General features: G+C 39.1%; 1 protein-coding gene across 2 annotated transcripts in view; it reads left to right on the forward strand.

Annotated features, from left to right (window-relative positions):
- LOC119885944 (metabotropic glutamate receptor 4-like) overlaps positions 1-26,109 on the forward strand; it is a 180,402-nt gene that overhangs the window by 85,610 nt on the left and 68,683 nt on the right. For both annotated transcript variants that reach the window (XM_038696318.1, XM_038696317.1), the window contains exon 3: positions 9,761-9,977. In XM_038696318.1, coding sequence (XP_038552246.1) covers positions 9,761-9,977 — 217 coding nt within the window. The remainder of the gene's footprint in view (positions 1-9,760; positions 9,978-26,109) is intronic.

The raw sequence follows: 26,109 nt of genomic DNA on the forward strand, positions 1-26,109 counted from the left end.
AGTTTAGTATATCCCTTTTATCATATGCCTGGGTCATGAAGAAATACAGCCTGTCTTAGTTTGTGTATGTTGAAAATCAGCATTCTTCTGTGTTGAAATGAGATTTCCTATGTTTACCCATCCATGCTCTCCATATGCAACTTGATTGAAGCAGATGCTCTGCATTTGGACAGCACTGCAGGTTGCAAGGATCTGTCAGGTGTCTAAATTACAGATGCAAATATAGTCAGCTATTTTGCATGCCGGCATAATTTGCACAGAAAAATACTGCACCTACACCTCGGGTCTCAACTCTATCATCATTAGGTTGCTCCTTATCTCAACAGGATGCTCAACAAAGCAAAAGAAAATGTTCTTAAATGATGCTGTAAAACATAAAGGGGTGTAACACAATGTTTCTTTGCCAAATAAAATTTTATGAAAGACTTTTGGACCTAGGGTAATCTTAGGGCATTTGAAGATGTTGTTAAATGTCTTAATAACAATGGGGCAAAATTTGTATCAGAAATCGGACATTTCAGAGTGAGATGTCGAATCATGGTGATAGTCCAGATGGGACGGATGCACAAAGCTGTACATCTAAATATTTGTCCACATAGGGAATAGATTGTTATATTGTATTATGAAATATTTGTGTTGCAGTAAATTGAAGTCTTGAGACTCAAATGTAATTTGAAGCAAAACTAAATAACAAGCATAGACAGGTGGTGCAGTAAGACCTATTGTTAACAGTCAAATAGATACCATGTGTCACTGGGCTGTGATCCTCACTGTATTAACCAACATATGCTTAACTATATTTCTACAATTGGAGTAATATCCAACAAAGGTTAAAATGAAGGGCAACTGGACTTGGTTGAAGCTACTGGAAGACGTTTCGTCCCTTATCCAAAGGACTTCTTCTGTTCTGACTGACTGGCAGGGAAACTCAGCTATTTAACCTCAGTGGGGTCGTTATCCCGGGTCATCGATACCGCTGGTTCGTTAGTGTTCCTTGTTGCTGTGACGACAGTCGTTACAGTCGTTAAGACTACCTGTGGCCAAGACTGAACGACCATCGTTGGTATCTTCACCTGAGGCCAATAGGTTACGTTTGTTGAGTTTCCTGGGAAGTGATGAAAGGACAGCATTGTAAGTGGGGGATAAGTGGTGGCGTAGACCCCCTCCCCTGTTCAATGACGGCTTCTCAACCCTGGTGTAGATGGCCTCCTTGACACCTCTTTCAAACCATCCATCTTCTCTGTCTAAAATGTGCACCTGGTGGTCCTCAAACGAGGATAGGGAACTCACCCAACCAGAGAAAGACGTTCTGGCCAAAGGATTAAACTTTGCCATTACACCACAGCAACTACCGATAGTAGACCTCATCACAGCCACAGAATCGGCCATTAGGAAAAACAAATTAACAGAAACAGAAGCGGAACAGCTCAGACTAAAGGTATCTGCAGCCCTTTCTAATGCGAAGGCCCCCCCTTCCAACCTCACCATCCAAGAAAGGAAGGCTGTGACATCCCTGAGCAAGGATCAAAACATCACTATCCTTCCTGCGGACAAAGGAAGATGCACGGTAGTACTTAACACAGCTGAACAAAGTCAACACACTACTAATGGACACAAACACGTATGAGACACTGAGACGAGACCCAACCAGCGGATACAAGAAAAAGGCCATAGAATGTCTACAACAATTACAGAAGGACAACACCATCACCCGTGAACAATATTACCGTTTGTATCCTGGAGAAGCCATTCCATGCATTTATGGACTACCCAAGATACACAAAGAAGGAGCCCCACTCAGGCCGATAATCAGCAGCATTAACTCGGTCACCTACAACATTGCCAAACACATTTCCACCATCTTAGCTCCATTGGTGGGAAACACGCCTCACCACATCCAAAACTCTATTGACTTTGTAAACAAAGTTCGAGGACTAAAACTGGATCCAGATGAAACCATGGTATCCTATGACGTGACTTCTTTGTTCACCTGCATCCCCACCATAGAGGCAGTAGAAACCGTTAGGAAACGGTTAACACAAGACAACACCCTGGACAACAGAACTAGCCTCAGCCCTGACCAAATCTGCAAATTACTCGACCTCTGTCTAAACACCACCTACTTCCAGTACAACAGTGGATTCTACAGACAGAAGCATGGCTGTGCCATGGGCTCACCGGTATCCCCGATTGTGGCCAACATCTACATGGAAGAAGTGGAGAATAAAGCCCTCAACTCCTTCAGAGGAATAGCACCGAGCCACTGGTACAGATATGTGGACGACACCTGGGTCAAAATCAAAAGCCAGGAAGTGCAAGCCTTCACAGAACACATCAACTCTGTGGACAGTAACATCAGGTTCACACAAGAAGATGTTCACAACACCAGTTTGGCCTTCCTGGACTGCGCTGTACACATTGAAGAGGACAGGAGCCTGCAGATTGGTGTTTACAGAAAACCCACACACACAGACCAATACCTACTCTTCGATTCACACCACCCACTGGAGCACAAGCTAGGGGTCATGAGAACGCTGCACCACAGAGCGGAAAACATACCAACAAGCGCCCAAGCCAGAGAGAAGGAACAGAACCACCTGAAGGGGGCACTTACAGCCTGTGGATACCCTAAATGGACCTTTGTGAAGACAGCCACAAAATCCAAGAAGAACAAAACTACAGGGGAGGAGGAAAAGAAGGTCAAACGCAACAACATTGTGATTCCATACGTGTCTGGAGTATCAGAGAAACTCAGGAGGATTTTTAACAAACATAACATCCCTGTGTTTTTTAAACCCAAGAACACACTAAGACAGATGCTGGTACACCCCAAAGACCGCACACCCAAACACAAGAAAAGCAATCTAGTGTATGCGGTCCAATGCAGTGAGGAATGCACAGACCTGTATATTGGGGAGACTAAATAACCACTACACAAACGCATGGCTCAACACAGAAGGGCCAACTCCTCAGGTCAAGACTCTGTTGTCTACTTACATCTGAAGGACAGAGGACACTCGTTTGAGGACCACCAGGTGCACATTTTAGACAGAGAAGATGGATGGTTTGAAAGAGGTGTCAAGGAGAAGCCATCTACACCAGGGTTGAGAAGCCGTCATTGAACAGAGGAGGGGGTCTACGCCACCACTTATCCCCCACTTACAATGCTGTCCTTTCATCACTTCCCAGGAAACTCAACAAACGTAACCTATTGGCCTCAGGTGAAGATACCAACGATGGTCGTTCAGTCTTGGCCACAGGTAGTCTTAACGACTGTAACGACTGTCGTCACAGCAACAAGGAACACTAACGAACCAGCGGTATCGATGACCCGGGATAACGACCCCACTGAGGTTAAATAGCTGAGTTTCCCTGCCAGTCAGTCAGAACTGAAGTCCTTTGGATAAGGGACGAAACGTCTTCCAGTAGCTTCAACCAAGTCCAGTTGCCCTTCATTTTAACCTTCGTTGGATAACTATGACCTGGATGACTGAGAATCTTCATAGACAATTGGAGTAATAGATTTTTTCCCACTGCATTCACAAACTTGAGCACTGAATGCTAAAAACACAGACTTCAGGTTAATAAGTGAGATCATGCAGTATTCTGGTGAGGATGGAAACTTCTTCTTCTTCTTTGCACTTCCTTCTTTCAGCAAACAGCAACTTGCCACCTTCACAGCAACAGACACAGTGTTACAGAAATCTGCTATTTTTGGCCCCAACTTGTACCTGTTAATAGTCACAACAATTAAACAGTTTTGCAGAGACAGACTCAGCAGAGAACATATTGGGTGTCATAGCTGAGAAAGTCACATGCCAGGCGGTGGAACATATTTGTTCATTCTTACCTCCGATTTATTTTCTGTTGAACGATCTCCTTCAAATGATACTTTTGTTCATTTCAGATACAAGGTAAGTAACAAGATGCTCTCCATGCATCATGTTGTGCATACTTAAGAGCTATCACATATTCAGCAGGTCACTCTACCTGGTTTCTGTCAATATAATTTGAAAAAACCCATGGTCAATGGTGCAGTGCAGGTCCATGTGGTTATTTTGCAGTGCTCGTAGTTATACTCTGTTCGTCTATCTGTCATTTTATTCATCTCTGTGTGATCCCTAATATAGGAAGGAACAAAAAAAGGCATCTGGATGAGGAGAGAAGTAACATACCTGGCAAAGTCCTTAATTAATAGAATCATCATTTTTAGATTACAATAACATATAGGGACGCGTAAACCTTGTTTGAGGTTAATTCCACTGAATACAGCATTTTGAGCATGTAACGCTATTACATGGATGCCTGTAGACCTTATTAGAAATGCCACCAACACTGCTAAATAGAGAAATAGTCCTAGTGAAAATACTGAGCATTTCTCCATGAGCTTTTTAGTTACATGAAAATGTTCTCTCTTTTTTTTATCCCCAAATAATCTTGATCAGAAGTATGTTAGGTTAGCTCTTCAAAATTCCAGTCCACAAATACCCTCAGTTCCATTATAATGTTTTCCATATCATTATTTCATGTTTATTCCCTGCTGAGGCTCTCTCAGGGAATCATCTTAAGGTCTTGGTACTGAAGTGAAATACCTCAGCGATTCTGGCCTCCAACCTGTCTTTATGAATACATTTCAATGCAAGCTGGGGTAGCTTGGACAAGCATGTATAAGGCTGTGGTGGAAGAGACTGAAAATACCACAAACAAACCCCATGTACCAAACAAAGATGGAAAACATGTATTTTTTCTTATTATTTCTTTCTTTTGTTTCATGTAATAGGTCTAAGAAATCTATTTACCAATAAAAAAGAAAGACCACGTGTCCCAAATCCATACTAACTCAATATAGTATTTATTACATACTAATTGTCATAGTCTACTGTTTAAGCACTAGTAGTATATAAAAATAAACAGACCATCCAACAGAACATGATACAATGCATGTGACTTTAGATACAGTATCTCACAAAAGTGAGAACACCCCTCACATTTGTGTAAATATTTGATTATATCTTTTCATGTGACAACACGGAAGAAATGACACTACAATGTAAATTGAGTGTGAGTGTACAAATCATAATGACAATTATGTTGGTCAATATTGAGATCATGATTATTTAACATATTAATCATTGAATTAGGAAACATCATTAATTTATTGAATTTTTAAAAGTGAATTCTTCCTTTTTCATTATTAAACATTACCCCAAAAACCCCTAATAGCCCATGTTATAAGAAATAGTAATCCAACATTATTAACTTTAAACAGCATCTTAGAACAGGAGAGGATGACAGCAGCGCAGTGTTTGCAAAGGTTGACTGCTTGGGGGAGCATATTGGCCACAGGGGTGTGTGTGTGTGTGGGCGTGTGGGCTTATGGGTGACAGGTGAACTACTCGAGTTAACAACTTATTACATTACATTATGCTGAAATTCAACAGTGGTATTCTGTCGGGAGATGCAGTGACTTAACTAAACTAGTATTGAATTATAAATAATATGTAATTTGTTAAGCTATGAGTAGAGGAAAAGTTTTCACGCAGAGTAATATAACGTAGGGTAGTGGTGACCAACAAGTTATGGCAGTTATATGGGGGGGGGGGGCATGCCATCCCTGACTTCAGCTAATCCAAAAATGAGACATGCAGAATGTAGTCCCCGTACAGTTGTCATGAACGGGGAAATTAGCTATACAGACCAAAAACATTTTCTGTGCAAGGCTGTGAATATGTTTATTTCTGCTGTAAAGTTGGACAAGTTGACATGAATGGTTTTGGAGCCAGCCTCAAGCGGCAATTCCATGAACTGCCATTTTTGGCACTTCACGAGTTTGCAGCTCCAGACTAAAAACTTGTGACTGATTCAATCCAACATGAAACATGCAGATGCAGAGACACAAAATACAAAATGAAACAAAATAAAACATAAATAACATAATTTACACAGATGCAGTTTTACTCATTATACAAATTGTAAAATCTGCAAATTTTAGCTGCCACACATTGAAAGCATGCAGACCCAAAAGTCTTATTTTTGATCAAATTTTGTATTTCTGTGTCTAGTATTATATGCTGGTCACTAGCACACTCAAACACCTGTAGATTATTGTCCCTGGCCATTTAGGCATTTATACAAATGGTTTTAGCATGTGTAACTATTCTAGTGATTTTAGTTGTGCCTTAATATTCTTTCTACTAAATGCAGCACATAACGGCTTACGTGTTTATGCACACATAAATCATTACTATCACCTAGATCATTTATAAGATCCCTTCTAACAAACCACCTTTCTATACCTTTTTCCATTTCTGTATTCTCACTTTATGCATGTCCTGTATCACAGGCAAGATAAAACTCCAGTTCCATTTTTATTTACACATTTCTACCCAATGAAGTGTGTGGGGCCACAGTGGTGTTCATCTTGGTGAGAGGAGGAAGACAGATGTTTAATATCAAGGGTTATCTGTGTGTGTGTGTGTGTGTGTGTGTGTGTCAGCCTAAAGGTTTACTGTGATAATGAAATGCTACGTGTGGCTAAGAGGCATCTAGAGGGAAAACAGGGCTGTTTTTCATTAGGATCATGTTTCACAGAGTGCACCTTCTCGTCATTTTGTTTAGAGATACAAAAACATGACGACAGATCCTCATCAAAAAGGCACACCATGTATCATTACCAGGAAACACCCCTCCCTTCTGTTGGGTGAATCATGGTGTGACATAGGATGAAATATTCAATTTACATGAACACAGTTTACCTATAACAAAAACTGACATGGTGCAATCCCTGAAAATAGTCCCGTGTTGAGAAACACAACTACCACCAAGGCTTCGTGCTTTAGCTGACCTATTTATTTTTTCTATTTAAGTTTCTTATGTAATGTTTTTCTTTCTTCAACACACGCATCAGTAAAATCTTTAGAGCAGTGGGAGCAACAGACGCCCGCCATGATGCAACTTCTTGCATTTATAAAACTTATAAAAGCTACTACTGTGTACCCTGTAGCAGTGGAATATGTAAGATGTATAATAAAATAAATATTTATTTAATATTTTTATTAATAATAATAACAATAAAAATAACAATAACTTTACTTGTAGAGCACTTATCAAACAGAGTACAAAGTGTTTTCACAGAAGATAAACAATAAAATAAGACATAGCATGGACAAATTAAAATGAAATTAAAACAATAAGAGGGCTAGCCTATCAGATAAAATCAGAAAATGCTTCAGGAATAAATTAGTTTTCAGGCGAGACTTAAAAGAAGACATCGAGTCCGACATCCTGATGTCTTCAGGCAGATAATTCCAGAGCAGGGATACACAGGAGACCTCTGCCGGAGGATCTTAGGCTGCCTATAGGATCAGAAAGGGTTAAAAGGTCATTGATATATTCTGGAGCCAGGCCATTAAGAGCTTTAAAAGTAATCAATAAGAACTTAAAATCAATTCTAAAAGAGACAGGGAGCCAATGTAAAGTGATTAAAATCGGAGTGATGTGGTCGTACTTCCTAGTTTGGGTTAATAACCTAGCAGCTGAGTTTTGCACTAATTGTAGGCGGTTCAGAGTTTTTTTATTTAGACATGAGAACAGGCTGTTGCAATAGTCTAGGTGAGACGAAATAATAGCATGTATAACAGTTTCTGCATCCCTGGCATTTAAGATATTTTTGCGATATTTCTAAGGTGATAGAAGCATGACTGGACTAGTTTAGCGATGTGTTTGAAGCCAAAATTACTATCAAAAAGGACACCAAGATTTCTGGCAACAGGTGTAATATGGGTAGACAAGTGACCAATAGAGGGTATAATCTAATTAGTAGTGTGCTGGGGACCAATTACGAAGATTTCTGTTTTGTTAGAATTGAGTTGTAGAAAGTTTATTGGCATCCAGTCTTTTATGTCACCCAGGCAGGCCTGGCGGGAGTGCAGCACACTGTGGTCAGTAGGCTTTACTGGGAAGTATAACTGAGTATCGTCTGCTTAGCAATGGAAGGTAATACCATATCAGCGGATAATCAGTCAGCCAGGGGAAGCATGTAAACGGAAAACAAGATAGGTCCGAGGATTGATCCTTGGGGCACACCGTAATACAGGAGACAAGGTAGATTTAAAGTTATTGATACACACACACACACACCGTACTTCCTGTTTGACAAATACGAGGCAAACCAGTTCAATACCATGCCAGAGATGCCCACCCAGCGCCTCAGTCTATCTAACAAGATGCCATAGTCGATTGTGTCAAAAGCAGCGGACAAGTCTAACAGCACCAGAATTAAGCACATCCATCATCCGCGTTCAATAGCAGGTCATTAATAACTTTTAGGAGAGCAGTCTCTGTGCTGTGGTGTGGGCGGAAACCAGATAGGAATTTTTCAAAAATGTCATTGTTTTTCATAACTTTAAGGAGCTGTTTGGAAACTATTTTATTATTTTTTTAAATGAAGGACAGTTTATAGATAGGGCGATAGTGGTCGAGGTTGGTGGGATTAAGGCCAGGTTTTTTTAGGACTGGTTGAACACCTGCACATTTAAAATAATCTGGAACACAGCCCGATGACGCTACAGCTAAACAAGCAAATGTGTAGTTCGTAAAACATGCTGTGCCAACATGCTAAGAGACATATTTACGTTTATCAAGTGACCCCTATTCCTGAGGCTGACATGCTTATCATTGCGGCTTGTGAACTGGCCAGCCTGCTGCAGCATAAGGGAGCACTGAGGCTGGGTGTTAAAATGCTCGGTGGGGGTTCAGAATCAGTAGCTTCTACTACTTGTCTCATGTTTATTTCCTTGGCAAAGATAAAATGGAGTTAATTGTTTTTGAGGCCATAGCAGAACAACTAAGTCAGTGCCCAGCTTCAGTTGCTAACGTTAAAGACCACAAAAAAAAGAATTCTTGCTGTAGTCATGGATTTTAATAGCCACATTAAGACAATTACAAAGCCAGTCTACTGTCACCTCAAGAATACATCAATACTTAAAGAACTTATGGCTCAGCAGGATTTAAGCTATGTGTCCATGGGTTTATCTTCATTGTTGTAATGGTGTCTTCACAGGTCTCTTTAAAAAGTCGATCAAACAGCTGCAGCAGATTCAGACGCTTGCTGCCAAGAGTCCTCACTAAGACCAGCAAAGTGGATCACATCACTCTCATTTCTCTGACCTTTAGACTGGCTTCCCGTGTGTTGAAGAAATGACTTTAAAATACTACTGTTGGTCTATAAAGCACTGAAGGGTTTACTGCCAAAATACATGATCATCTGAGACAGGTCTGTTTACTGTCCCCAGAGTCAAAACTAAACACAGAGAAGCAGTATTCAGTTTTTATGCACCACATATCTGAAACAAACTCCCAGAAAAGTTGAGGTGTTCCAACTCTGTTCTTTTACATCAAGGCGTAAAATTTTTCTGTTTTTATCTGTTATTGAATTCACTTTGGGACGAGGATTTATATCTTGCACTGCAGTGTGATTTTTATTTTCTTGTTTAATGTGTCTTATTGTATCTTAGCTTATTATTTATGTGTCCTTATATATTGTGTGCTTTTTTAGAATGTTTTGGGTTTCTTTTATATCTTGTCTTAATTCCTTTTACATCTTATGTCAAGCACTTTGCTTTGTTGTTGAAAGGTGCTACACAAATAACCTTGCCTTGCCTTGTCTTTTCCCTCCAGTATAATCTTCACTCCCTTCTCTTAACTATTTTAACTATAAGCTGCTTTAACTTTAATATTATCAATGTTCTTTCCTATGCAGATACCCCAGGTGAGCTACGCCTCCACAGCTCCAGAGCTTAGTGACAACACCCGCTACGACTTCTTCTCACGTGTGGTGCCTCCAGACACCTACCAGGCTCAGGCCATGGTGGACATTGTGAAGGCCATGCGCTGGAACTACGTCTCCACAGTGGCCTCGGAGGGGAACTACGGGGAAAGCGGCGTCGATGCTTTCATTCAGAAGTCTCGGGAGGACGGTGAGTACACTTGGCCCCTTACATCATTACGGTGCAGTCCAGCACCGAGCGTGGGAAGAGATTACCCATGCCAACATTCAGTACTGTAGAAAATCGGTAAAGCTTGGAGACATGCACGCAAAAATCAATTAGTGAGGTCAAGAAATGTGATCCTGGATCATGCAAACAGCCAGAGGTATATTACAAATTTTAATATGTACTATCACAACACACACAGTGGCCTGGAAACAGCACAGGATGTCTGTTTGTTAGACCTACAAATTTGCTTATGATGTGTATGGCTTGAAAGCTCCATTAGATCCAACGATCCACTGCAGCCCCACACAACTTTTAGTCACTTTTTACACCTTCTTGTCTGGCTATGCAGCAGATCAGCAGCAGTTACACTCCCCTGTCAGTGTCTACACTGGATCTGTTCTACCACAGTACTGCTGTACATTCACATGTAGTGTAAGTAGATGCTGTATACTTCTAAAAAATGTATTTATTTATCCGTTATTTACCTCACTATAAATAAAAATGTTATTTTCTAGAGTGTAAAAAATCACAATTAAACGGAAATGCAATAATCATGAATAACATTTCTAATACAGTGATGTAAAGGGTTTAATCCTGAAAACAACCTCAATGGCACATTAAAACAACAAGCTGACCAAAACCATAAAACAAAACCACAAAATTGAAGCCTTTCTATTCTGTCAGACTACAAATGAAAATTTAGTTTTTTGTGTCCAGTGTTGGTTTCTTTGAACTTGTGGTATTGGATTCTGAGGAGCTGGTGAAGATCGATGCTCATGTTGCTCTGTGTCTGCTGGATCTATAAGGCAGTTTTTTGCTGCACATGATAACATGAAAAGTTGACAGTATTCTCTGGATTTCTAAGGGGGCTTTCACACCTGAAACATTTTGATACATTCGGTTAGTTTTGGATTGGTTTCACACTGGATTTATGCGACTGCACTAAAGGACTTTACATGAAAGACCTGCGTCCTGTCGTCATCATTTACGTGGGCTGCGTCTCCCTATACTTGACATTGATTGGTTTGTAAACAGTTCCGCGGGTAGCTTTAACAAGAATGTATGAATGAGGAATGAACATTTAATATCGTTGCCACTGTATTGTTCTGTATATTGTATTGTACTACCTGCAGCACCAACTAGCCTATAGCCTACTCGAGGCTCGTTCAAATTCGGCAAATAAACGCCCTTGTTGTGCAAACATTATATCGTCACCGCCGGTCAGGAAAGGAGGAGAAGACAGCAAGCAATCCTTCTGCATCTCTGCTCGAGGAGAGAACCAAGACGCAAGTGGCAGTTTGCTTCCGTAATGGCCGTCTGTATCAAAAGATGAGTTGTCACAGGAGATTTATAATTATGTCCTCATTTAAATGCATTGATCTGTGCATTTGTTTGTTTCCGGTTCACACGGTAACCGCCAAACTTCCTGTAAATGGTCTGAAAGTCCGAACCATCCAAAAAATGCTTTCACACTAGAAATGAACCGAACCATGGTTCAGTTTGATCCGGACCGAGACTACCTCTTTACATCAGACCAAATTTCGTCTGTTTGGTCCCGACCATGGTCCGTGGGAGCTTTCACACCCGAAACTTTGGTTCGGATCAAAATGAAAAGTCCGAAAGTCTGTACCAAATGAGGTAGGCGTGCAAGCCCCCTTAGTTTGTTATAGAGTTTTTGTCACTTAGTGTTCAAAAAGTGCTTAACAGTACAAAGATTTTATTTTATTTTTTGCACAAAAGTGTACATTTTCAAACCATAAATTAGGCTTCAGAATTACAGCCATGATACCAGAAATGATTGTGATTTTCTTCGATAACTCCTAGACCAACCTCAAGATCTGACACACCTGTTCAAAACTCGGGCCTAAATGTACAGGTTAAATCATAATTTTGTGGTCAAGGGAAAAAGAGGTTGAATTTGAGAAACAGAATTTTCATTTGGCCGACTGTACGAGTCTTTGGATCGTCTTCTGTTTTGCGTTTACCCCTTTCCAACAAATTACTCTGCTGAAGGAGTTCCCAAAGAGTCTGAGTGTTTTGGTTGGCTAAGTACAAGTGTAATTAAAAGGATGAGGAATTTAAGGTGCCCTGGTCATGTCTCCGCATGCGCTGTGCCTGGACAGAATGAGACCATCTTTGGCTGTGGTTGCTCATCAATTATGTCTGTCACTCTCTGAACACTTACGCTTTGGCACACGTCATGGACAGCTAAGGGATGGAAAATAAGAGATGCTGGGTAAAACATGTTAGAGATTTTATCTGGGCGGAAAAATTTAGGGAATGGCCTGGTCTCTTGAAATTGACGAGATTGATTCCATCTGATCAGTAGACTACATTACCCAAGCTAAGGTACAGTTATTTGACAGTGTCACACATGGGGAATGAGAAAACAATGACAACATGGCCAACACCCTACAGTGTCATGATCATTTCAATCAGTGACAGCCTATTACAACTCTAAATGATCATCCTTATCTGACAGAACTATGATGGATAATCCACAAACAATTTCTGTTGTTTTAAATAGGTTTTTGTCCAGTTTCCAAATCATGGAACATATAGGAAAATCATTAGTTGCAGCCCTAATCTGCAGTACCTTGCATACTATTGGTGGTTGTATTGATGTTCTTTGTAGCTAAAACAGACTTATAATATCCATCCATCATCAACTGCTTATCCTGTGTACAGGGTCGCTGAAGACAATCCCAGCTGACATCGGGCGAAATGTGTGGTACACCCTGGACAGGTCACCAGTCCATTACAGGGCCACACATATACAAACAATCAGACTTATAATTCAGATAAAAAAAATAGATTTTCATGTATTATTTTTAAGCATTATGCTTTGTCAACATTATTATCATAAAGTTCATATCAGGTTTGTTCTAGCTGAGTGGATAAACATCTATCCAATCAACACTTATCAAATTGATTCAAAGTAATTGGCTCTTAAAAATCTACAGATATTAATTATTAGATATTTTCCTGCCAAGTGATTTGCATTCAGTTTGATCTCTTAATTGAAATGCTCTCCATAGTGTACTATTACGGTATTAAGCCAGCAAATCCCTTGACAGTGGAAACATTTTATGTTGACATATTGCAAATATACTGTTAATTCACTGCCGCACATGCGCATTTACTTTGCCAAATAACGTTGTTTTGAGCTAAATGTACCAAGAAAATAAGCCGAAAAAGCAAATTATCTAAGCTCCCACAGCAACAACCCTGGCAGCCCAGCAGCCACCTGCTTGGAGTTGCACCAGCACAGCTTTCCCCTCTCTCCCTTAAGAGAGCTTGCAAATATAACCATGTGCAATGTGGGTAAAAAGCAGATGATGAAAGGTAAATATGAATTCAGGTGGGATTTTTTGATCTCTGCTTTTGTATCTCTCTTCCCTGGCATGCTGTAGTTAGAGCTGGGGATCTGTGCCCTTCAGTGTTCCTCTCCTTGGGCTATTTGAGGTGAACAGTTTCTCATCTCTCATGCACTGATCCAGGATGTGACCCCTCCTAAAGGGAGTGATATAAGAGCAGATGTAGGATACACAGAGATGGAGAAAGAAATGAATTTGCTTTGTATAAAACAACTTCAGGGAACAGCGGATATGTGAAAATGTGTGTCTGTTGTCCCCCAAATGTTAACCCAGAACCTATCCTACTGACAATACAATACATTTAAATTAAAATCTAATGTATAGGATTTTTTAAAACTAATATTGAACAAAAACCTCTTCTTGACGTTTTCGTTAGTGCCAGACTAACAGACATGCATCTTGCAATAATAATTATATAGTGAGGCAATCAAAGGAAACAGAAGGAACATCTGGTAATAAGCCTCAGAATGAGCACTTATATCACCAAATAATTTAGTAGGAGCATCTTATTTTAAGTGATGTATTCCTGGCTGATATGGACACAAGATGCTTTATTTCTTTAATTTCAAAAGGGCCTGTTTTCTGGAACACATACACATAATGCTCATCTGGGGTCTACTTCACAGTCTCTTACTACTTAGGTATTTATGGATTTGAGTATTTTTGAGTGCAGCCTTTAGGAAACAAACAGGACACAGAGAGGCCAGTCAAGTGTTGGCAGAAGAAGTCCAGAGAGTCTATTCCTTGACTGCAGACAGCCCCTCTCTGCAGAGATCTTGATTACTGTGGAGCATGCCCCAATAGATGTCATTAATCAAGTTAATGAAACACAATGTCAATAAGAACCCTAACAAGATTCCCTTGCAAACCAATGGCCTGCCTGACATCAACACGAGAAACCCCACTTATGGAGTAACTGCTGTGCCTGTTTGACGAGGAGGATTACAAGCATTAGCCAAAGAGTTTGGGTGAATAAGTGCATGTGGGAAATGTAAAATGACGAACTTGAAAAAGGGGAACATAGCCAACTATGCACAGCTTCTGGGTGATTTTATCTGTAGATACAGAGAACAGACAATATAAGACTGGGTTGAGGTTAAGCTCTTTAACTTAACACACACAGGAAATCCGCTATGTCAAGCTTTGGCTATGCAGGCAATGCTTGTTAGTAAGAACAATTCATTGTTGGTTTTGGTCTTTTCATGAAATTTGATGACATTGAAAAAAGCATAGAGCATCACCAGATAAATCCTTTAAAAATAGCTGTGCAAGGTTAATGGAAAAATGTTGCAGGATGTGGTAATTGAATAAGAGAAAAGCATGTCTTCACCCAGAGCAACCGGGACACATCTGAACATCTGTATTGTAAATGGCCGCAGTCATCTGGGGAAGAGATCACAGCACACTCAGCGATGTTCCTACTTCTATCCATATGTCCTTTTATTCTCTAGTTCACACCCGTGTGCGGCGTGTCAGCCAGTTATGTCTTTATTTATTATTTGACATTAAGCAAATGACCCCTGAGTGCCTCATATATGTCCTGTTGCAATTTGTTCAAACAATTACTTGTCATTGCTTAATTGGGCAAGGCGAATGGCTGAATAATCATTACTCATCTTCTCTCTTTCACTCAAGGGCTTCTTGTCAGTGACTTAATGGTTATGTATCTCTCTTACTGCAGAGATATCGTAAAAGCCAATGTTCTTTGTTCTTTATTATTAGATACGGTACCCTATAGAAATGGTAGGTAACCTCACGCTGTACTTCACCTTAAAGCAAAACACACATGACAGCATCTTCCTATATGGGAGCATGTACTTTTTAATGTAAATGTGCATTAGTAAATATTCAAATGAAGAATAAAATTAAACTATGTGTTGCTGATCCAATCAAGAGAACAGGAAACTGAAGCAGTGGATTAGGTTGTGGGGGAGGTTACGTGGGATGCTGCAGTTTAATTTATCCTGAAGTACCCAGTGAATGCTGCTCAAACTGCTCACAAAAAGCAATGTGAATTGGTAAAGATAAGGTTAGTGGCTGCTAAGCTAATACAGTATATGAATAATTACATGTGAAATTAAAGAGGGTACTGACTAAAAGACCAATGCCACATTTGCTTCCAGTTGATAGGCGGTTGTGTTGTCACATGCCTTAAAATGGATCTTATATGACACACATGGGTTGCACATTGTATCCAACATGAGGTAAGTAATTTTATGATAAAGTAATGATAAAAAGCAACAAATTAAACATGTTTGTGGAATAGTAACTGATATAACAAGCCTAATTCAGGTGTGTAATAGCTCCATGCTTTGGAAAAGTTTTGGAAAAGGCAAATTAAGGTGGTTTCAAGGATAAAGGTTTAGATTTAAATCTGCCTTTTGTCTTTCCCAAATGTTAAAGAGGAAAGGATTTCAATTAGACAACATGAGACAATAATGTAAATTGGACAGCTCATGCAACTAATCTGGATTACAATTCTGTAACTAATCCATACAGCTCCTGTTCATTAGAACATATCAATATCACTTTTGTCAGGGGGATAAGATTTTCTCAGCTTTCAATAAGCACTTTCTAAATGGCTTGATATTATCATCATAAGACTAGGCTTACATTTTGTATTATTTAAGATTTGATGACAACCTATTTTAGACCTGTTATCTTTGATTACATTTGTCATTCATTGTTACTGCACCTCAAAATAATCTTGAACATTTTGAAATAAGGCACACCTTTATATGTGCCTGGCAACCAACCCAGTGCTATAACAGATAACAGTTAACAGTGGCAGAGGAACCAGTTTTCTTGGAACAGTTCCCACATTTGATTGTTTTTCCCGTGCTGATAATGTAATGTACAGGAATTATGTTTTCAGCTCCTGGATTTCTCCTGGGCTGGACAGTATTATTTCGGGGAGAGGTCTGGACATAGTTATTTATTACATCTGGACCCCCTTGCAGGGATAATGCATTTTTTGATTTTATCTGCCTACATTGTCAAAAACTCCAACTGGAATTACCTAATTTATTTTATTTTAGTTGTTATATTCTGCAGAAGTCTTTTCCAAAGCGACATCTGTAGTTTTTCCTCATTTGCACATTGATGTCTGAATTACCAAGCTGATGTAGCCATTGGCAGTGTAAAGCAGCATTAGTCTTTACATTAGGTTATTGAGTTAGCAGCAGCACACATGATAAGATTTAGCAAAGACAATGATAATACAATTGTATAGTTTCTATTTTTACTTCTATTCTTATTCTAGTTTTATATACCTCTTTTAGTTTTTTCTTTCACTATTTATCTGTACTTATCTGTTTCTGTGCGGCTGCAGCAACCAAAATTTGGGGATCGGTAACGGCTTATCAGAACAAATTTAGAATAATAAAAAAGGGGTCAAAGTTCATCTGAGCACAGTTTGGTGGACAGGATATATGTAAAGTAGAGAATCTAGTGGGAATTGGTTGTTGTATCTCTATCACGATACTGACATCCCAGTCAAAATGACTACAATGATAAAGGCTTTTAAGGGTTTTCGTGACAGTGACTAAATTACTGTGTTTGGTAATGCAGGGGAGTTTCTGTCATATACAGTATCTGTATCAGAGCAGATTTTGCACAACTCTGGTGTAAACTGTCTAGAGTATATAGCACTGCACAGCATGGAGCTTTATATGACAAAGTCCAAAACGAACGCATCTGTTAGTACATTTTCCTTCAGAAGTATTGTTTCTTTCAAGATGGTTCCTTCTAATGAGCAGGTGGAAGATAATATGGTTAAGTCAGCTTCTCATCATTCTGATAAACCTCTTCCAAAGACAGCTGAAGAAGTGGAAGTGGTGGTGGTATTGTGATTAGACCATGTGGGCAGGACACACTCTTCTGTTGATGTATTTGTCAGGGCAGAGAAACATACATGTTTATGATTCTTCATTGAAGTCTATGTACTTAAAATAAAACACATTTACAGCAAACTGCCAATATTGCACTATCCAAATATACAGTAAACCTTAGAAGAAGAAGCCTAAATATCTGAAAACACTTGCTTGCACAATTTGTGCACAAAACTCCTCAAGCAAGTTTACCATTCAAAAAAATCAAATTTAGAGGTTTGATTGATTTGTTTTCTAAATAATTTTCTGCAATTTCCTCAGTTAGGATAAAACCCAACTGTGGCCCACATGTAATTGTCCACCTAAAAAAATCAGAAAGAAGGGCAGTGCCTACCCAAGTTGGTAAGCAAGCTCACTTACTAATGACTAGATCTATATCTAAAGAAGAGATGGACATGCTTTTATTTCTTCTCGTCTGGATTATGCAATGTACTGTACACTTGTCTAAACAAATCCTCCATAGACCGACTGCAAGTTGTACAGAATGCAGCTGCAAGGCTTTTGTCTAAAACCAACAGGAGATCGCACATTACTCCTGTGCTTAAGGCTCTTCCTTGGCTTCCGATTGGTTTTAGAGTACATTTTAAAATTTTAACCATTACTTACAGAGCCTTGCATGGTCAAGCTCCCTCATACATCTAGGATCTGTTGCATGCACACATTTCTGGTCGCTCTCTGAGATCTTCAGGCCAAGACCTTTTAACTGTTCCCAGAACACGTTATAAAACAAGAGGCTCTCCCTTTAGCCTTGAGAGCCTTGGATTCTGTGGAAACTTTTAGAAAAAACCTTAAGGCACATCTTTTTAGACAAGCTTTTAACTAGCCATATAGTTTTGTATTTTAAGTGTTGTTGTTGTTATTTGTTTTATTTTATTCTATTTTTTACTGTGAAGCACTTTGTGACCCCTCTTGTCTGTGAAGGGTGCTATATAAATAAAGTTTACTTACTTACTACTTACTAATGAGGAAACCTACTAATAAATGAGCTAACCAGCTATCAAGTAAACAAGCTGACTAGTTCTTCAGCTACCTATACAGCTAGCCATTTTCTGCTGCTCAGTGTGAAATATATATATTTTTTTACTTGGTATTTGCAGGTAATGACATCCATAAACTGTAGCAAACTAGGCTACAACTTTATTGATAGAAGGCAGGTAACAAAAAGCAGGTCACAGTCTAACTTATTTGTGTCTTTTCATTAAGTTGGAGGCTATGCCTGGGGGTGCACTGGTTCAGGAGTTTTTGACTGACTATAAACAAGATGATTTCACTCACCCAGCTCACTTGCTAGTGTGTTAGCTTGTTAGAGTGCTCATTGTAGCGCGTGTTAGCTCATTTGATAGCTAGTTAGTTTACTTGTATAGGCGCTGACGTTCTCTCAGAAGTGATGAGTGGGCTGTGAGACTGTTGTAGGGATTCAAAGCAAAACAGATCATGTGAAAGTGTCCTAATTTACCTTTTCCATCAGATTCTCTGTAATATGCTGTAGATTTACAGAAAAGACACTTTCTATAGATACTCCTTTACATTCACACTTCACTTCTTTACCACAAAATGGAAGAACACACCTTTATTGCTTTGAGTTGGAAATTACCTGCAAAAGCAGCCAGCCATTCATTCAAAATAGCTTGGAGTAATAACCATATGTCATCCACATTGGTTATAAAACTGGACATTTTTCATATACCTTTAGAAATGTGGATATAAGTCATCATTGTACTGGATCTTTCTAAAGGAGCCAAACTCAACAGCTAAGTGATTTGCCATTTAAATATGAATAATCTGTCCCTGTGTCTGTATTTAAAGTTTAAAGACAGTGAAAAGAGCAATTTTGTCCCAAGCAGATTATTCACACATCTGCAGAAATACCCTGGAGGGAATCTTTGGTGTCCTGTAACAATGAAAACCAACCTTTTGTCTTGTTTCCATGATAATGTTATTACTCTATAGTGTTCACCACTGTCACAAAGTCCCAACAATTTCTTGAAATTGTATGCTTCCTCTAATGCAATTTCATTCCTGCACAAGGACCTTGAAGGGTCAATTTGGAAGTGATGGGAAAGGCGCCTTTGTTTTAGCGAGGCAGTGGGACTATTTTCACGTGGGGGATGAATAGGGGCTTTGGTGCCTTATGTGGAGGGAAAACATTGGCATGAACTAACCACTGACTATCAAGGACAAGCAATCTCCATACACAGTTTGCCGAAATAACCTTGATGGTGGAAACTCAATTTGATTTAGCAAAAAATATAACAGTGGTGCTGTATTTTAAATGAGATTTCCATAAGGTAATAGGCAGCACAGTGAGACACAAATAGGATTCCAATTGTCCCATTAGCCCTGATGAAATCAGGGAAATGTCTCAGCTAGGCTATACATCCAGAATTGATTGAAAAGAACGTTAGAGGAATTATAGTTATTCCTGACCAAAAGCATTAGCTTTTCTGACGACAGCTACAGAAGAAGAAGTGTTCTGTCATGCATTAATGTATTGTGGGTAGGGATTTTCCTCAAAGCATTTGGTAAAAAAAAAATCTTCTTTGAGGATAATCATAAACCATTGGTTTTTATGTTCCACAATATACTGATAAATTTGTTTTTTGTACCAAGTCTGTGTGGTTTGCGTTTCTGACCAACTGGGCATTCAGATACAGTTAATATTTTCCTTCCTTGTATTTCCTTTTCACCTGTTAGACTAACATTGCCTGCACAGCCATAGCCAGCTTGATATAACTGATTTCCTGTCTGTGTTATAGAGCTCCACTGTTTGCAATGTATTTGAAACACATCAGTGAACCACGCCTTTATGCCAGGTGCATGTTCCTTCATTATGAAAAAACAAGTCGAGTCCATAAACTGGCAGCAACATATACTGGCTTGCTGCTGTAAATACTCACTAGATCACAAAGAAAACATCGATCTGTGGTTAAAAATAGTCCCCAACAAATACAATAACTAATTCTTACAAACAAGGTATAATTATGCTCTTCCTTCTTCTATCACAGTTCAGAGAAGTAAAGTAAACAAGATTAAGAAAGGAAAAAGACATTTCACAGCTTCATAAAAATGTGACGCTGCCCATCAGTCTCCAAGCAAAACAGCAGGAGACTGAGGCAATGCCATAAAAATCTATCTTTGTTCAAGTATAAGAAGAGGCAGCCATTTCAGTGGAGTGGAGAAAAACAAGCAACCTTTCATTCGTTTGTTGCCATTTAAAAGTTAAACATAATTCCCCCCATTTTCTCCGGCAGATTTAAAAATCACTAAAGAAGGTATGGAAGTTTGCAACTTTCTCAGCAAAACTTGAGCTGCAGACATTGGCAGACATTAAGGATTCCAAGTGTTACTGAAGACATTACACTGGAATCTTTCTGAAGTTATGGCGGCTCTGCAAGAGTGTTTCTAATTTGATTCTGAATGAGGAATACAGCAAGAGTGATATCGCCTGGCAGGAATCACAGGATAAAATTTTGACATAATGTCACTTTGACTCAGGGCGTGTCATTTCCATTACAAATGACAAGACGCTTAACAGTCAGTTGAAACAGAGAGAGGGAGAGGCGTGTGGGTGAGACAAAGCAGGATCAGATTTGATGGCTGGAGATTAAAAAGGAAAACTTTGCAGAATGCAGAGAAACAGTTGTTTGATCAGCCAGTTTTGAGTGAGCTGCTGTAACTGGAATTTCATTACTCATTTGTTCTATTGTCAGTCTGATGAAGAAGTGATCAAAATGAAACAGTTCATTCTTTACTGTTTATGTTAGAAAACAAACGTGCACCATGCTGTGATCACGATGCAGAGTGGACCATTTCCCTGCAGCATTTTGTTTTGAAACACAACTTATATTTCCTGGTTTCTTGTAGTATTCATGTTAAAACAGTTGCAAAGTAGCATATTGCCACATTTTTTCAGGGATCTAAAATTAATAATGTCGTACTTCCATTCTTTTGTCCTGTATTGATCCATTTTGTACCATCGGCAAGCTTTGTGAATCGATTAAGCTACCACACAAACAAAGAGAATGTGGTGTCCCAACATCAACGGTGTGATCAATGGCAGAGACAGCCCGGGTCAACAATTTCGATGCCTGTGTTTACTGAGGCAAAGTAAGAGGGGCCGTTGGAATAAAGGGTGCAAACTAGAATCAATACAACAGCTATCATCATTTGCAGGGTTTATTAATGACTTCGCCCCAAGCCAGCAATGAGAGTAACACTCACTTGCATTTAGGGAACCAACACTCCAGCGTTTACGCAGCTTGCCCTCCTATCAATCATCACAGCATAAGTTGCTCTCAGCAGTGGTCTGGGTACCTCCATTCACCTCACAAAAACACCAACCTCAATCATGTAATGAATGACATCAATTATGTGGCCAGGCTGCCAAGATATACAAATGATTCAGAATGGGTCAAAGTCTAAAGGCTAACAAAAGTAATTGCGCGAGGCTCAGTTTAATTCACTTTCTTTCACTCTGTTTCTTGCTGCGGCTCAAAAGCATTTTCATGAAATTCAAAAGGTAGATCCACCTATTCATGGCTGACAACTGCATCAGTCACGCAGGATACAGCCATAAGGCAACCAGTATTTCCACCAACGGGTGCTGCGTATCCTCTGAAAATTTTCCATCAGTATAAAAGCTTTCCTACTTAGAGACTACAGAACATGTCATCTACCACACCAGACAGCGGTGCTGCTATTCTGTTGAAGAATAGGGGTTCTGTTCAGTCAGATATCATGGCAGTGTAAAGCAAATGAACAAATTAATTTTCCCTGCTGTCAAATGAAACTGTTCAACTCAGGGGTATAGATGAACAGCAAAAAGACATAAAGATCTGCTGTTTTAGAGCTTGCAGAAAAAATGATAGAGGATTTCTGATTAATATGGAGGGAGCAATACGTTTTAAAAAATGCATTCGGAATGAGTGTAATTCGATCCAAGAGCTATCAACCAAAAGCAATGACATAAACCTTTAACTGAATATTGTAGGATTTTCAAAACAACAGAATGATGGGAGGATTATCGTTTCTGATCCATGAAAGTGCCGGCTTCTCTGCTCTTCAGTCTCTGCACAGATTAGACTGCGGTGCAGGCCTCAAGATACAATACCATGTCCATTGGATTAGTCCTCTTTAACACATCTCCCACTGCGCTGACCCACAGACTTGAAATTATAGCCCTGCTTGACATGGTCTGCTCCACAGGCCAGGGTACCAGATCCAGGATTACCACATTTGGGCCCAGAGTTGGGAAGTACACTGACAAGAATGAAGCTACACAGATCCTGGAGTGCTCCTCCTGTCTTATCTCACCTTTATGCTGCAGAATAAGGGTGGGGTAAATCTGCATCATCTTGTTTAAGTCTCCAGTGAATCTGCAGTACCTGCAGCAGTAGAGTAATGTAGGTGTCTGTTAAGCAGTCTGAAAGTGTTTAAAGGTGTATCCATATTTTCATGTACTGTATGGAGGTAACCGCAGCACCAGTCACTGTGTTCATTTGACCTGTCATAAAAGACAAATGCTTTATTTAAAAACAACAGATGACATGATAATAGCTGAGGTTATTTTCTTCATGTTTCTTCAAGGCATAAAAATATCCTTTGGTAAATTAATTTGCCAACAAAATCTGTGATTTGCCATAGGACAAAAATGGAGTCAAGGAGTATTATTATTATTATTATTATTAATTTTATGTTTGGCCTGTATTCCTCCATCAAGTGGTCTTTTATTGTAGAACTGGAAAATGAATGATGTGTGCACTCTGCTGCTGTAAATTCCCGACAGAAGTCTTGACAAGGCTTGAAAGATAAAGCAGGCATCGAATAGTTGGATCTCAGTGTGTTTGGAAGTAGAATATCTGCCTCTGCATGCAAATGAGAATGCTGCCCCCCACCCCATTTATTTGTCTCTTCCTGTAAAGCTGGCGTTATGCCCATAAATCTCCATCTGCAGGAATCATCCAAGACAATTTGCAAATAAATGAAAATCACAGATTTTGTTGAGTGCAACAGAAGTATTTGAATATTTTTAGAAGTATGGCATATTGCAGTAACATCGGTAATATGTCCAGACCGTAATGCTGGCTTCATATGGTAGATGAGCAGTTTTACTAATATTTAAGTAGACACTGCATTTAAATCCCCATTTTAAACAAAGCTGCTGCAAATGTATTTAGCAAATTAGCTAATCCAAATTATCTATAAACACAATGCTCATCCACAGTTTGCCTTCAGTCATATTATTGGGATATTTACAACATTATGCATATTAACCAAAAATTAGCACATTGTAATAAACTGATCTGGCTGAGTGACATCAAAATCTTCCAGTAGCAAGCCCTAAGGCCACTGGCAAATGTCAAAAGTCTCATCATCAGTGTCTGACTTTACTCATGTTGTTTATACCATATCAAATGAGTGGAATTGTGTCTGTAAGGAACGGATGAGCAGTTTCTAGCTGAGGGCACCAGTTAATGTGCATTAGAAAATAAATAAATAAATAAATAAAGCGACTGGGGTAGAGCAGTAGCCTGGGGGTTGAAGAATCCGGGTTGTAACGGAAAGTTTCCCAGTTTGAAGTCTCACTTGAGCTGGGAGAAGCTGGCTGTAGGGGGCTGAATTGACTTTGTAACTACTGTCAGCATGCGTCAGAGCAGGGTGCTGAAGCCAGATTCTTCAGCCCTGAAGGCTGGCCAAGTGACATTTATTACAGTGAAAATATATGCAAAAACATATGCTCTTGTGGCACTGTAAGCCATTTCACTGCTTCTGTAGTTGACCAAGTGGAGATGCACTGTAGCAGTGCTGGAGATCTCCCAAGTTAAAATGTGTGAAAGAATGTACACCTGGCTCTATCCGTGCTTGTTATCCCAGAAGCCATTTCGGTAAATAAGAATGTATTCTTAGTCAAATTGGCTGTACAAAATATGATGGTATTTTTGGTAATGAAATGCCAGAGAACACTGCATAGTAGAATTTACACACAAAGCAAATATCCTCCTCTTCACTTCTACAGTTTCAGTTTGATGTCAACACTGTGCTCTTACTACCCAGCTGCCAAAGTCCACATAAGAGTAGCTCTAATATGATAAAAATATTGATCCACCCTAATTTGGCTTTACTTAATACAGCATTGAACTCCACATCCTCTGTTTTTATTTACAGCTGATATTTTCTTAAAAAGCTTGAATATTAACATCAGTCAACGCTGTGGCAGTAAGGGAAATGATTCTCTGTGGTAAAGAGCACATTAATTTAAAAAGGAAACTAAACGTGACTTTAAGTACGGTTAGTGCATCAATAATGTGGTAATTAACAGAGCATGTTTGTTATGCTACCATCATTATAGAAAGCACAATAACAGTTTCATTACAATGTGGTATTTGCTAGAATGAAATAAATACATATACATACAGATGCAGGAAATACAGTTCTTAGGCTTTTTTGAAGGACGTCTGACTTCATTAATCCCACCTCCAAACTCTGAAACCAAACCAGCCAAAAATGCACAAGCCAATATTTTCAAAACACTGCGTCAGTACCTGAACTGACAGCTACAACAGCTCCTATTTTCAGATATCTGTATGTATCTTTTATAAACTTAATTTTTTCTTGTACAGTGCAGCAAACATGAGGCATATGGCAAGAGTAATTTTAAACCAGCTTTCACCGTAGAAATCCTTTTCTTCACTACAAAAAATCCTTTATACAAAAAGACAAAAGAGCACACACACACACACACATTTGGGCCCTCTGTTAAATATTGTTAAACACTCCTAAACCATGTTTGCAAACACAATGTGCTGTGTTTTCTAAAGAAGCCCTTTTTAAGCATACAACAATGAAACACAAAATATGCAAATGTGCAGGTTATTGTAATTAAAATGGACATAAGCACATGACTAGTACAAACACGTTACAAGGGATTATTTAATATGAACAGAAAGTCAAGCTTGAAAAGTGATGAAGACTTCACATAAACTGCTTACTAGTGTACAACACTGGGATATTTATTGACATTTTGTAGGCAGAAAAACACGTTTGAATTGTGCCAAATCAAGAATGCTGCATTTGCAGAGAAAATGTTGCTTCATGAGATTTCAGCGAAAATGATATCACTGTCGCTTTGAATTCTTTTCATCTTGCTTCTTTGATGCAAAATTGGTTTGGTGCAGCCAAGCACTTAACAACATCAGGGTGTTCGCAGGGTGTGGGAAAGATTTTCTTTCTTTTCTGCAGACAATCCTGTTTTGGGGATTGTTTTTGGGAGCAACAACAGATACTTCTTTGTTTAATGTTATCTCTTAAGTGCAGTATTAAGATCAGTGTGTACAATTGTTATTTTCCAAAGACAATTTACCATTAAAAGGACTATTCATTAGAGGCTGTTCTTAGACTGCCAGTAATTTAAAAAATCTTCTTTGATTGCTAATCTGAGGGCAAACTGACATTGAAAATTTCACGTTTTCCAATGAAAAATATGCAATTTCACATCATCTTGGGCCATTATTTTCATCATATCTCTGAACAGATAATAGAGCAGATAATAAATAAACAACACCTAAAGATCAGTCTACTGGGGAGGAACTACAACCATTAGATTTGGGGAAAGTAATTTGGTTTGTTATGATGCTATCCACAGTGATTTATGGCACAGCCTTAACGGCAGGAAAACCCTGTTAATATGACCTCAGAATCATTATAGATACAATTGTTCATGTTTGCCTTTTGTGTCTATAGACATTAAAATGGTATGAATGTATGTTTTTATCATGATAACCTTCTTGGCCATATCGTCCAGTCCTACTTGGGTATAGTAACGGCTGTCAAAGTATATTTGGCGACCAT

Source organism: Micropterus salmoides, unplaced genomic scaffold (assembly GCF_014851395.1).
Source record: "Micropterus salmoides isolate LMB-PRFRI ecotype aquatic unplaced genomic scaffold, ASM1485139v1 Ms_hic_scaffold_4, whole genome shotgun sequence".
Lineage (NCBI taxonomy): Eukaryota > Metazoa > Chordata > Actinopteri > Centrarchiformes > Centrarchidae > Micropterus > Micropterus salmoides.